This window comes from Bos taurus, unplaced genomic scaffold (genome assembly GCF_002263795.3).
Source record: "Bos taurus isolate L1 Dominette 01449 registration number 42190680 breed Hereford unplaced genomic scaffold, ARS-UCD2.0 Leftover_ScbfJmS_2057, whole genome shotgun sequence".
NCBI lineage: Eukaryota > Metazoa > Chordata > Mammalia > Artiodactyla > Bovidae > Bos > Bos taurus.
This window is the reverse complement of record NW_020191148.1, coordinates 216,832-231,720: the sequence shown is the minus strand read 5'-3', so window position 1 is coordinate 231,720 and position 14,889 is coordinate 216,832. Positions and strand designations below refer to the sequence as shown.

The 14,889-nt window shown below is 40.5% G+C and overlaps 1 protein-coding gene across 2 annotated transcripts in view; it reads right to left on the bottom strand.

The window, feature by feature from the left end:
- Positions 1 to 14,889, bottom strand: part of LOC100847574 (ATP-binding cassette sub-family C member 4) — a 227,330-nt gene that overhangs the window by 157,432 nt on the left and 55,009 nt on the right. For both annotated transcript variants that reach the window (XM_059884455.1, XM_024989092.2), the window contains exons 12-17: positions 13,582 to 13,779; positions 12,125 to 12,265; positions 11,069 to 11,106; positions 10,308 to 10,402; positions 5,491 to 5,637; positions 548 to 627 (exon numbers count right to left, since the gene is read on the bottom strand). In XM_059884455.1, the coding sequence (XP_059740438.1) occupies positions 548 to 627; positions 5,491 to 5,637; positions 10,308 to 10,402; positions 11,069 to 11,106; positions 12,125 to 12,265; positions 13,582 to 13,779 (699 nt within the window). The remainder of the gene's footprint in view (positions 1 to 547; positions 628 to 5,490; positions 5,638 to 10,307; positions 10,403 to 11,068; positions 11,107 to 12,124; positions 12,266 to 13,581; positions 13,780 to 14,889) is intronic.

Below are 14,889 nucleotides of genomic sequence, written 5' to 3'. Positions count from 1 at the left end.
AGACATTTTCTGAGATAACTTTGATCCTTTAATTAAATTACTGGATTAAACTCTTTGTATCAATAACTGCCCTTTATTGTCCTTGATCAAGTATTATTTTCACCTTATTGTTACTAATCTTTTCTAAGCCATCACATTTGACCCTATCAAAAAAAAAAAAAAAATGGTGCAATAAATACTTGGCTTCTGTGGTAATACGATACATAATTTAGCTCATCTAGTCTATCTTTCCATGAGAGGTGACTGTTTCTGTTATGAAACGTGCTCACAGTAAAGGGAATCCTAGCCAGACACCTGGAACGTAGAGGGAGAACCACTTACCCAACCTGTCGCTGCTTCAGACCAACCTTGACGTGACTGTGGAGCCACTCATGTTAACTCAGCCTCCCAATCACAGCCGCACCTTTCTCTTACAAAACACGACCTTTGCTGAAGGTAATAATACATCGCCAGGCTGAAAGGCCCACCCTAAGTCCCTGTGAAAAGGCCTTGAGGAACAGGCACTCTGCTACTCCCTGGGAGAACTCTGACAAGACTGGTGAATTACCTGGATGAAATCTTGAAATATCAAAGGCAGCAAGTCATCCATATGCCCAATGTCTTTGGAGAAACGATTTAAAATTCTTCCTACAAGAATAGGACAAGATATTACTCATTTAAGAAAAACACCAATACAGTATACTAAACAGTGTCAGACTTTATTTTTGGGGGCTCCAAAATCACTGCAGATGGTGATTGCAGCCATGAAATTAAAAGATGCTTACTCCTTGGAAGGAAAGTTATGACCAACCTAGATAGCATATTCAAAAGCAGAGACATGACTTTGCCAACCAAGGTTCGTCTAGTCAAGGCTATGGTTTTTCCACTGGTCATGTATGGATGTGAGAGTTGGACTGTGAAGAAAGCTGAGCACTGAAGAATTGATGCTTTTGAACTGAGGTGTTGGAGAAGACTCTTCAGAGTCCCTTGCACTGCAAGGAGATCCAACCAGTCCATCCTAAAGAAGATTAGTCCTGGGTTTTCATTGGAAGGACTGATGCTAAAGCTGAAACTCCAATACTTTGGCCACCTCATGTGAAGAGTTGACTCATTGGAAAAGACTCTGATGCTGGGAGGGACTGGCGGCAGGGGAAGGGGACGACAGAGGATGAGATGGCTGGATGGCATCACCTACTCAATGGACATGAGTTTGAGTGAACTCCGGGGTTGGTGATGGACAGGGAGGCCCGGCATGCTTGGGCTTGCAAAGAGTCAGACACGACTGAGTGACTGAACTTAACTGAACTGAACTGAATGCAAATATATGGAATTTAGAAAGAAGGTAATGATAACCCTGAATGCAAGACAGCAAAAGAGGCACAGATGTATTGAACAGCCTTTCGGACTCTGTGGGAGAGGGCGAGGGTGGGATGATAAGGGAAAATGGCATTGAAACATGTAAAATATCATATGTGAAATTAATCGCCAGTCTAGGTTTGATGCATGATACAGGGTGCTCCAGGCTGGTGCACTGGGAGGATCCAGAGGGATGTGATGGAGAGGGAGGTGGGTGGGGGGTTCAGAATAGGGAACACATGTACACTTATGGTGGATTCAAGTCAATGTATGGCAAAACCAATACAATATTGTTAAGTAAAATAAATTAATTAATAAAAAAAAAGATATTACTCATTTTTTTCCCTGATAGAAGCTTTCAAAGAAACAATTTATAAACAAATCAAAACACATTTTTGAAGTGTATATATTTAGGAACTTCCCTGTGATACAGTGTCCCTAGTGCAGGGGACACAAGTTGGATCCCTGGTCCGGGAAGATCCCACAAGCCACAGAGTAACTAAGCCTATGTGCCACAACTACTGAAGCCCCTGCACCTAGAGCCTGAGCTCCTCAAGAAGAGAGGCCACCACATGAGAAGCCCAAGCTCTGCAATGAAGGGGAGCCCCTGCTTGTCATAACTGGAGAAAACCCAAGCACAGCAACAAGGACCCAATGCAACTAAAAATAAATAAATAAATCTAAAAGAAGTATATATATTAAATATTTGATATATTGGCCTTCCCATCATTGCTCAGTGGTAAAAAATCGACCTGCCAATGCAGGAAACACAAGAGACACGGGCTCAATCCCTGGGTGGGGATGATCCCCTGGAGAAGGAAGTGGCATTCACTCCGGTATTCTTGCCTGGAAAATTCCATGGACAGAGGAGCCTGGCGGGCTACAGTCCATGGGACCACAAAAGAGTTGGACATGATTTAGCAATTAAACAACAAATATATTACAAATTCAAATGAAAAAAGCTGATGTCAGTGGCAAAATGAAAGAGACAATAGGATGATACCTAAAGAGAAATAAAAATATCACCAAATGGCAGTGTCTGGGCAGTTGAAATAGAGTCCAGATTTTTAAAAGAATGGGGGAATACTGTCATTGTATCAAGAAGGGTCGGTGGATTTAGAATGCTCCCTCCTTTTAGATCCATCCCATCTAAGACTCATTCCAAGTGCTAAACTGGTAAATAAACAGTTGCAAAATATCTAAGTTAATCCTAATTGTTACACTAATTTTGCTTTAGTTATCAAGATTAAGTTTGCCAAGTGATACTCTTTAAATTAACATAATTATAACCCCTCTGTACTTTTTTCCATCCAGATTGTTCACAGCACCTCACATTTTGGGAAACTGTGGATTCTAACCATTTCCAAGTTATGAGTTTACTACTGGGATAAGTCATTATTTTCAGACATGTACCAAGTGTGACTAGTACAGACTTATGAAGAAGCATCTACGAAGATCAGAGGTATGTAGGCAGGAAAACACAAATATCACTAAATGACTAAGGGTAACTTATCATTGATTTTACTTCCCTTCTCAGAATCCACAACAACAGTCTATACTGAAAGCTATAGGATTAGATGATAAGAACTAATTTCTAGTAAATACTTGGTATGAACTAAAAATGCCATCCACTATATCAGTAAACAAAGGATGCTGCAGCCATCAGGACCCTGCAGCCACTCCTGCAATAGTGGCACCCTGAGGAGACTCAGGATGAGAAAGCACAGGATAATGGCCCCAGATAACAGAGGTGCCCATTAAAAGAACTGTTATAGGGAAGAGCCAATTTTGACTCCATGTTGGATCCATTTCTTTGACTTTAGCCTTTGCTATTCATTGTTTTTGTCAGGGAACCCTGCCCCTCTGCCTGAATATTAAACTAAAGTGGGTTTTTTTTTTTTTTTCCAGCTTACAGGGAGACTTTCTGACCCTCAGCACCTGTGGATGGTCTGCAGAAAAGAAGACATTAATAAATACCCTCCTGTTTTGTAAGATTAATGGCCTTTTGACTTTACTTCCTCACCTCCTTTCCTTCTTTTTTCAAAAAAAAAAAGGCACCCAGACCCCAAAAATATGGTTATTTTGAGACATCAGTCTGCCTTCTTCTCAGTCTGCCAACTTTCAAATAAAGTTGCTATTCCTTGCCTCAATACCTCTTCTGTGAGTCTTACTGGTCCTTTTGTGAGGTGAGGAGAGTGAGCTTGAACTCAGTAACAGTAACACTGCTATATGTGGTTCTCTCTTCATGACATCGCATACCAGAAACAAAGTCAACCATAAATTATCTATTACAAATTCTACTTTTGAGATTAAAGACAGGGAAGAGTTCAGTTTAATATACCACTAAAAGAGTAAATAATTGATGCCCCTAAACCTTTGGACCTATCTTTGCAGTACTTTATTTGGGCTTCTATTTTCCTGAAGGAATGAAATTCTGATAATAGATACAGGAGGGAGAGGAAAGATACACACTGGTATGCCCACTGCTCCAGGGTTAGTGACCTTGAACACTTAAACATGGCTCCAAATCCTTGAATAATAAATAAATCAGCATCTGGAGAGGCCTACAGGTCATAAACAGCCTGGTCAACTGTGGTCAGAAGCTCAGAGGCTGTCTTAACAGAAATGCAGTCTCACTTTATGCTCCCAAATTTACTACTATAGTTTTCACATTAACAGGTAAAGTAGAGCAAATCACAGCCATAATAGCACAGACTCTTTCAATCACTTCCTCACTCCAGCTTCATAATAAGATGAGATTGTGTGAGCCTTTGCAGTTTGCCATCCTGTGCTCCACACTGTGCCTGCACTAAACAACATGTGTTGAATAAATCTGTACAAGGTGCTGCCCTAAACAGTCTTATTTAATCCTTGCAACAGTCTTGTGAAACAGGAAGGGCAGTGGTTATTCCCACTGAGAAAGTTCCCAGACACTATGTGGTCATCCTCACTAAGGTTCATTAGGCACTGACCATGTGCTGTGTGATACTGCATTAACCTGCTTAATGCCCACAACATCAAGATATTGCTAAGTGTGTGAATAGTATTCTCATTTTACAGGTAAGAAAATCAAGACACAGAGAAATTAAATAACTAGCACATAAGTATTAACACAACTATGACTGGCTATTACTATTAGTAACTAGCACCAGGACTAAACCCAGGAAGTTGGTTCTAGAGTCCATACTTATAACCATGACAACATCCTGCCTTGAGATTTGCCTGCCCAGTAATATCTACCTACTTTGGCCTTGATCACACAGCTAATTGATGGCCAGGCCAAGGCTACTCCTGTCCTCCCTTCAGTCACATCCCTGACTCGACAGGTCCTGTCAATCATCACCTGCAAAAACAGAGCCACCCTGGGCCTCAGCACAAGTCTAACCAACTGAACAGAATGGGCATGTATGCTGATGCACTAACTCTTCGCAGGAACCCAGGTCAGGAGGCTATCTTCCAAAGCAAGACAGGTCAAAGGCCTCAGGATGGAGGAAGCAGCCACTGGGAAACCTTTGGGGACACTCTTACTAATACTGAAGATCTACCTGCTATGTACCACAACCTCTTAAATGTAATTAAAAGTCCATTGTAAAACTAGAGGCCTGATTTTGTTGAAGAGGATGTATACATTTCACTGATACTGTATTTTAATTAAGTTTCCATTACCATTTAGATAAAACTCAAAATATGAGCACATGCCAGAGCTCTGTGGTCCCAGATATGGATGGGCAATGAAAGAAAGAAACACACAGCCTGTCTTCTGTAGAGATGTTCCTGGAAGAAGGTCCTACCTAGTTAGCTTAACACTATGTAACACAGCCAACGTTTCAACACCTATCAAAAACATGTCAACACATTTGCACCTTGTGCTGGGTGTTTCATATTCCACACAACAAATGGACTCCTAAACCATCCTGCAAAGTAAACATTCATTTATCTTTATAGACACATAAATTGGAATAAAAGGTTACAGGCTCCTATATTCAGATTTTCTCTGATAGGAAAAATTATCAGTGAAACTTTTTGTATAAAATGAATAAACATACACAGTGATTTTCTTCCAAGCATCTCTTCCATTTTCAAATATGAAAATGTAATTAGGCACTAAATGTGTTAATAAAACATATTCACTGAGAAATTTGGTGTCTGACTTACCTATTGGATTGCTATTGAAGAACGATACGGGAGCTCTCAAAATGGACTCCAATATTTTGTTGTGCAAAGTTTGTGAAGAATTAACAAAGATGTAGAATATCAACAGAGACCTTGTGATGCCAAAAAGGACAGTAGACACAGTTAACCCTGAAATAAAGAAACATCACTCAGCACAAGATCTCTGCCTTATCCTCAATGATGCTAAAGCATGGTAGGCAGTTTGTAAAGATACTGTGTATTTTATTCTATAAATAAAATTTGTATAGAGATTTACATATACAGAATATAGAATAAAAACATATATATGAACATATATATATATAAATTAGATTCTGTATGAGTTTAATGCTTTCACAAAATACATTTATAAAGAAAAATATAAAAATCATTGTTTTCCTCTCACTAAAAGAAACAACACAGAGGGAAAAAAAAAATAATGTGCAACCTACAGTTTCAGTCTAGGCTTTCCTAAGTCAATTACAAGTTCTAATAAAAACTCACAAGAAAGATAATTGTAAAAAGTAGTTGATCTTCCTTTCTCTGCATTTCAAATCTCACAATTTACAATATGTTCCATAAGCCAAAACTGATGTATGCTTTGGTATCAGCATGTGAGTTAGCAGGGAACAAGAGAAATGATTTACCACTTCCTTGTAATTTACAAGGAAATTTATTTCCATGTAAAGTAGCTTCTTAAGAACCTACTGTATAGCACAAGGAGCTCTACTCAAAGCTTTCTGGTGACCTAGATAGGAAGGAAATCCAAAAAAGAGAGGATATTTATATATAATTGGCTCACTCTGATGTACAGTAGAAACTAACTAAACATTGGAAAGCAAAATATTTATTTTATTTTTATTTATTATTATTATTATTATTTTTTACTTTACAATATTGTATTAGTTTTGCCATACATCAACATGCATCTGCCACAGGTGTACACATGTTCCCAATCCTGAACCAAGTAGCTACTTCTATGCCCAAGTAGCTTTAAAAAGTTTGAAAAGACAATGTTAAGTTGCAAGTGGACAAGACAATCTCTTATATAACTGAATTGCAAGAAACTACAGATTATATTTTGACATGAGATAGTAAATCTAAACAAGTACCTAATCTCTCACTAAGTGCTTGGGGGCTCAGTTCAGAATAAAGCATCAGCCTGCAATGCGGGAGACCTGGGTTCAGTCCTTAGGTTGGCAAGATCCCCTGGAGAATGAATGGAAAGAGTGAACATCGACGTTTTAGGAATAAGCAAACTATAATGGACTGGAATGGGTGACTTTAACTCAGATGACCATCATATCAACTACTGTGGGCAGGAATCCCTTAGAAGAAATGGAGTAGCCATTAGAGTCAACAAAGGAGTCCAAAATGCAGTACTTAGATGCAATCTCAGCAACGACAGAAAGATCTCTGTTCATTTCCAAGGCAAACCATTCAGTATCATGGTAATCCAAGTCTATGCCCCAACCAGTAATGCTGAAGAAGCTGAAGTTGAATGGTTCTATGAAGACCTAAAGACCTTTTGGAACTAACACCCAAAAAAGATGTCCTTTTCATTATAGGGGACTGGAATGCAAAAGTAAGGAGTCAAGAAACACCTGGAGTAATAGGCAAATTTGGCCTTGGAGTACAGAATAAAGCAGGGAAAGGGCTCATAGAGTTTTCCTAAGAGAATACAGTGATCATAGCAAACACCCTCTTCCAACAACACAAGAAAAGACTCGATACATAGACATCACCAGATGGTCAACCTGAAATCAGATTGATTATATTCTTTGCAGCCAAAGATGGAGAAGCTCTATACAGTCAGCAAAAACAAGACTGGGAGCTAACTATGGCTCAGATCATGAACTCCTTATTGCCAAATTCAGACTTAAATTGAAGAAAGTAGGGAAAACCACTAGACCATTCAGGTATGACCTAAATCAAATCCCTTACGAATATACAGTGGAAGTGGGAAATAGATTTAAGGGACTATATCTGATAGACAGAGGGCCTGATGAACTATGGATGGAGGTTTGTGACATTGTACAGGAGACAGGGATCAAGACCATTCCCAAGAAAAATAAATGCAAAAAAGCAAAACGGCTGTCTGAAGAGGCCTTACAAATAGCTGTGTGAAGAAGAGAAGCGAAAAAAAGGAGAAATACCCATTTGAATGCAGAGTTCCAAAGAATAGCAAGGAGAGATAAAAAAAGCCTTCCTCAGTGATCAGTCAAAGAAATAGAGGAAAATAATAAAATGGGAAAGACTAGAGATCTCTTCAAAAATTAGAGATACCAAGGGAAAATTTCATGCAAAGATGGGCTCAATAAAGGACAGAAATGGTAGTGACCTAACAGAAGCAGAAGATATTAAGAAAAGGTGGCAAGAATACACAGAAGAACTGTACAAAAAAGATCTTCACGACCCAGATGATCACGATGGTATGATCACTCACCTAGAGCCAGACATTCTGGAATGTGAAGTCAAGTGGGCCTTCAAAAATCACTACAAACATAGCTAGTGGAGGAAATGGAATTCCAGTAGAGCTATTTCAAATCCTAAAAGATGATGCTATGAAAGTGCTGCACTCAATGTGCCAGAAAATTTGGAAAACTCAGCAGTGGCCACAGGAGTGGAAAAGGTCAGTTTTCATTCCAATCGCAAAGAAAGCAATGCCAAACACAATTTCACTCATCTCACACACTAGTAAAGTAATGCTCGAATTTCTCCAAGCCAGGCTTTAGCAACACGTGAATTGTGAACTTCCAGGTGTTCAAGCTGGTTTAGAAAAGGCAGAGGAAACAGAGATCAAATTGTCAACATCCATTGGATCATCAGAAAAGCAAGATAGTTCCATAAAAACAACTATTTCCGCTATACTGACTATGCCAAAGCCTTTGACTGTGTGGATCACAACAAACTGTGGAAAATTCTGAAAGAGATGGAAATACCAGACTGCCTGACCTGCCTTCTTGAGAAATCTGTATGCAGGTCAGGAAGCAACAGTTAGAACTGGACATGAAACAACAGACTGGTTCTAAATATGAAAAGAGTACATCAAGGCTGTATATTGTCACCCTGCTTATTTAACTTATATGCAGAGTACATCATGAGAAATGCTGGGCTGGAGGAAGTACAAGCTGGAATCAAGATTGCCAGGAGAACATATCAAAAACCCCAGATATGCAGATGACACCACCCTTATGGCAGAAAGTGAAGAAGAACTAAAGAGCATCTTGATGAAAGTAATAGAGGAGAGTGAAAAAGTTGGCTTAAAGCTCAACATTCAGAAAACTAAGATCATGGCATCTGGTCCCATCACTTCATGGAAAACAGATGGGGAAACAGTGGAAACAGTTGCTGACTTTATTTTAGGGGGCTCCAAAATCACTGCAGATGGTGACTGCAGCCATGAAATTAAAAGACGCTTCCTCCTTGGAAGGAACGTTATGACCAACCTAGACAGCATATTAAAAAGCAGAGACATTACTTTGTCAACAAAGGTCCATCTAGTTAAGGCTATGGTTTTCCATTAGTCATATGTGAATGTGAGAGTTGGACTATAAAGAAAGCTGAGCACTGAAGAATTGATGCTTTTGAACCGTGGTGTTGGAGAAGACTCTTGAGAGTCTCCTGGACTGCAAGGAGATCCAAACAGTCCATCCTAAAGGAGATCACTCCTGAGTGTTCATGGAAGGACTGATATTGAAGCTGAAACTCCAATACTTTGGCCACCTTATGCAAAGAACTGACTCATTTGAAAAGACCCTGATGCTGGGAAAGATTGAAGGAGGGAGGAGAAGGGGACAACAGAGGATGAGATGGTTGGATGGCATGACCCACTCAATGGACATGATTTTGGGTAAACTTCTAGAGTTGATGGTGGACAAAGAGGGCTGGCATGCTGCAGTCCAGGGGTCGCAAAGAGTCAGACATGACTGAGCGACTGAACTGAACTGATGACCCAGAAATCCTACTACGCGGGTACCCTGAGAAATCCATAATTCAAAAAGAGACATGAACCCAATGTTCATAGCCGCACTATTTATGATAGCCAGGACATGGAAGAAATCTAAATGTCCATTAACAGATGAATGGATAAAGAATATATTTAAAATTTTAGGTGAACATATGCTTTAAATAGTATTTAATGCTATATATATTCTAAACATTCTTGTGAATAGAGAGAGTCATGTTAATATTAGCCTGGAAAGCCAATTGTTAAAATAATCACACAGTTGAGAAGGACATAATACTAATCTCAAGGTAAGAAAGAGAGGGAATCTAATCCCAGACACTGGATTCCCCCTGCTTAGCTTCTCAAGTAATTAGTGATTAGCAGTGTGGTGAAGGGAAGTATTCATACCTGGGAGGCAATAATGATTTTATTTGGGGCCCATGCTGCCAGAGGTTTTCATCTAAGATCAATAAAAGCCAAGGCTTATTTGGACAGAATTGGAACAACCTGAACCACAGGGTGGGGATCCATTTCTAATCCCCTTGCCCATCCATATAACAATATCAGAGTTAGCTAAAACAACCTATTAGAATAAACAATTGCCACGCATTTCCAGTGGCTGACTTGCTGAATGTGCAATCCTGATTTAACCACCAACATCCAGTGCAGAGTAAATTAAGAGTCTTCATTCAACCCCTTTTCTTCTAGTAGGTCTTTAAAATAATTATTCTAATCAATTCTCAGAGTAAATGCAACTCAGACAGTTAATCTGTTAAGACATTACTGAATTACTCTGGAAGCCCTCGTTGCTCACAGACTCATTGTAAGTACCTTAAACTCTGATATAATAGAGCAGATGAGTCAACTTTACCTGAATAAACTCTTAAGCACCAGTTCAGAAGGAGCATCACATCTGCATCTTCTTTTACTAATGCCCCAGAATACAGGTTAATTTGTAAATTCGCCCTATGGAACAGGGAAGAAAAAATATTATACTATACATAAACATAGAATTTACACAAATGTTAAAAAAAAAATTACCTCAATTTGAGAAACACATTTCATGCTGGAAAGTGTTTCCCAGCTCACAAGACCCTCTGTGTGTCTCCCTTTTAAAAATCTGAATGATGATTTTCAGTTCTCAAAACTGTGAAGAGAGACTTAGAAAATGAACTTATGGTTGCTGGAGGGGAAGGGATAGTTAGGGAGTTTGTGATGGCCATGCACACACTATATTTAAAATAGATAACCAACAAGAACTTATTGTATAGCACATGGAACTCTCTGAATGTTATGTGGCAGCCTGGATAGGAAGGGGACAGTGTAGAACGGATACATGCATATGTATGGCTGAGTATCTTTGCTATTCACCTGAAACCATCACAAAATTGTTAACTGGCTATACTCCAATACAAAACAAAAAGTTCAAAAGCAAAAAAAAGAAAACAAATTGTCTGTGAAGAAGCTGCTAAAGAGAGGAACATGGGGAGAGACCACGTGGTGATCACACTCCACCCACAAGAAGTTTACTTTTTCTTCGAGGAAATTACTGGATGGTCGTAAATGGAGGTTAAACAAGCCCCACCCCGGCCCAATTTCTCAGCACTTTGGGTCAGACCAGGAATCACTCACCAGAGTGCAAGCCACCAGTCCTGCAGGACGTAGGCAACCTGGAACAGGAAACAGCAATCATTCACACATTGACATTACTGAGCCCTCAAACCACCACTCACTAGCATGGGGGATAGAAAGGCTCCAGAACACAGAGACGGTCCTTCCGGCTCAGGTCTGCACCAAGCCCCACACCCCAGATGACCATAGGTCAGGGGAGGGCATGATACATTTTAATATCTTTAAAACAGATCCCCTTTTCCCCAGAAGACACTGCTCCCCACATGTAATGTCAGTCAGTTCAGTCACTCAGTCATGTCTGATTCTTTGTAACCCCATGAACCGCAGCATGCCAGGCCTCCTTATCCATCACCAACTCCAGGAGTTGACCCAAACTCATGTCCACTGAGTTGGTGATGCCATCTAACCATCTCATCCTCTGTCGTCCCCTTCTCCTCCTGCCTTCAATCTTTCCCAACATCAGGGTCTTTTCAAATGAGTCAGCTCTTTGCTAATGTATTTCAATGCAAATCCAAGTAGACTGAAAGATGGAGTAATAACTTTTGTGGCAGCCTTGTTCCGTCAGACAGAGGCCTGAAGAGCAATACCTGAGGCTTCCAGGGGGAGGAAGAAATTCTGCCTCAAGTCAGCAGGGTCAGCGCCTGCCTGAGCTTCTAGCCTGCAGACCTGCCTTCCTGATTTCAGATTCACCCAGCTAGAATGCACAACCTCAGCTGGTTTTTCAAAATAAATCTCTTAATACACACATCTAAAAATAATTATAAAATACAGTGTAGTGAAAGTGAAGTTGCTCAGTCGTGTCTGACTCTTTGCGACCTCATGGGCAGTAGCCTGCACCAGGCTCCTCCGTCCATGGGATTTTCTAGGCAAGAGTACTGGAGTGGGTTGCCATTTACTTCTCCAGGGAATCTTCCTGACTCAGGGATCGAACCCAGGTCTCCTGCATTGTAGACAGACGCTTTACCATCTGAGCCACTGGGGAAGTCCAAAATACAGTATAAATAGTATGTAATTATCAATCTGAGTGCACAAACCAAAATAAATGCCCTTACGTACCTGAGCTGCAATGTTTACTAGAATAAGGAAGGTGATGAGGGGCCAGCCAGCACCAGCTGTGAAGTAATTCTTATAGGTCTTAAAACCAACTTTTCCTTCCAAATAGTCCTCTAGAGGTAGTGTAACTTGTATATTCTCAGTCTGGAAGGGGAAAATGGCAGTGAGAGATAAATTTTAAATGATGAACTCCAAATTTCAAGAGTTCAACAATGGCCTCACTGCAAAGCTGTAGAAAACAGACACATTTCATACACTGGTGAGAGTACAAGATGGTCCATCTCCCATGGAGAAGGGTGTGGGAATATCTGGCCAAAACACATAGGTGTTTACCCAGCTATCCCACTACTAGAAATCTATTAGAAATAAGGAAACATCATTTTCACAAGGTTATGCACTGCTGGATGAGTTTGCTTAAAGTCAACCATGACTGTCAGCACAAGTACAGCCTACCTGATTCAAGGACAAATGCAGAAGCTTGTTCTAAAATAATGTGTAAAATGATATGGAATTAATGTATCTCTCTAGATGACTTGTATCACTCAATTATGGAAAGTTTAACTGTAGTTGGGGATCAAAATACTAGACAAATGCAATAAACTAAGTTCATACAGTGGGTAAGAGTCATGAAAATCTGGATAGCAGAGGGACTTTTGATCTGAATCTATTTGGTTCTTAAACTTCAGAGAGTGATTCCTGAGTTTAGAAACTGAATAACTAATCTGAATGCTTAACAGAATTATCCAGGCTCCTCGGTTTGGATATTGAGAAATATCTGTGTATGTTTTTAAGGGAGATCTAGTGCATTTCTGCATTTCTGTCTGGAGGACTTAAAATGCATTATAGTCACAGGAGGCTAGGATGTCCACAGCTCTATGCTGGCCACTGGGATTCAAGGTGGATAAGATGTGGTTGTTGGTCTTGACTGGTAAGAAAGGTGAAGATGGAAACTAACTCCAAAGTGTCTACCATGTGTCAGGTCTTTTGCACATGTTACCTCTGACAATAGGGCAAAATACTACCATCAGTCACCTGCAGTGCCAGACCTTCCAACATATAGGAAAAGAAGCTGATTTAATGTGATCACAGGAGGCCTCATCTAAGGGTGTCTTCACATTAAGCCTCTGGATGCATAAGGGAACCCAGGGGCCACCAGAGCAAGTAGGATGTAACTATGGTAAATTGAAGAGTTCTTATTTCAGTGTGAGCCACAAGCACCCAGAAATTCACAGCAGTGCACCCACTCCTGGTCCCCATAAGATTCTCTAACCTACACCCAAAGGGGAACTCCAAGCAGGCTTGCTCCTTTCATGTTCTTCTATCCATTCCATGGAATAAGACTTTGGGAAACTTAGGGCCTACTTTGGGACAAATAAACATGTCATGAGCAGAGCAGACTGAAGGTCCATGAGGCCACCAAAAGCAGACAGATTCGGGCATTCTGCAGGATAGAAACTCACATCTTGGTCTTCTGGAACTGCATCTTTTAAGGAGGGTCTGGGAGACGATGGAGACCGAACCAAAGACTCGGAGATCAGAGTAGGAGTTCCTAGAACTGGAGATGATCCAGGCTGCTTATTTCTCTTCTCAAAAAGGGAAAAAATATCTACCCCAGATTTCAGGAACTCAGAGTAAGTCCCCCTTTCCACCGTTTTGTCCTAAAATAAAATTAAAAAAAAATTGAGAGGAATTAATTTACATTTGATAATATTGTTAGCTGCTCAGTTGTGTCTGACTCGTTTCAACACCATGGACTGTAGCCTGCTAGGCTCCACTGTCCATGGGATTCTCCAGGCAATAATACTGGAGTTGGTTGCCATTCCCTTCTCCAAGGATTTTCCTGACCCAGGGATTGAAGCCGGGTCTCCCACATTGCAGGCAGATTCTTTACCATCTGAGCCACCAGGGAAGCCCTCGATAATATTAAACCAACCGGAATACTAATCAAGAAATTTGCTGCTGCTAAGTCACTTCAGTCGTGTCCAACTCTGTGTGACCTCATGGACTGCAGCCTTCCAGGCTCCTCCACCCATGGGATTTTCCAGGCAAGAGTACTGGAGTGGGGTGCCATTGCCTTCTCTGCATGAAATGTTATCTGGTCTTAAATTATTATTTTTGAAGAAAATAAAAGATACCTGGGTCTAGAATTCTTGTTGAGAAATATAGCCAACTCAAACAGAACTGAGCATTCTGTTCTCTGCCAAACCCTGTGTTAAGTGCTGGGGTATTTGAAAGAAATGTGTGCTTGTGGGTTAAAAATGGAGGCTGTTCACATAACTACCATGGACACTTAGGGAAGCAAGAAGTACAGAAGTTGCTGGGAGGATCAGCACAATCTCTAGAGACAAGAGAACTCAGAGAAACCTCACGTGACAAGCAAAATTTAAAAAAAATTAAAACCCTGGGGAGAGTATTCCAGAAAAGAAAATTACTGACACAGAGGTGGGCACAAGCACATCTGCATACGTAACAGTCGCTCATTGAATTTCACTGACCACCTTCACTATCACAGTATCATGTGCCCCGGCTGGGACAGGACATGTAGGAACCAGCCTTGAACAGGGAACCCATAAGCTGCATATTCATGGTCCTTACAACTGTCTGGAGGACTTAGAGTGCATTAGAGAGACACAAGGATCAACAAAGTTTCCAAATGAAAATTCAATATTCCATCTGTTAAAATAATTAAACAAAGAGGCCATGAAGTTGGGATGGCTCTAATGCCTTGACAGTCTGCGCCTGCAAACCAAAACCTAAGCCACAATCAG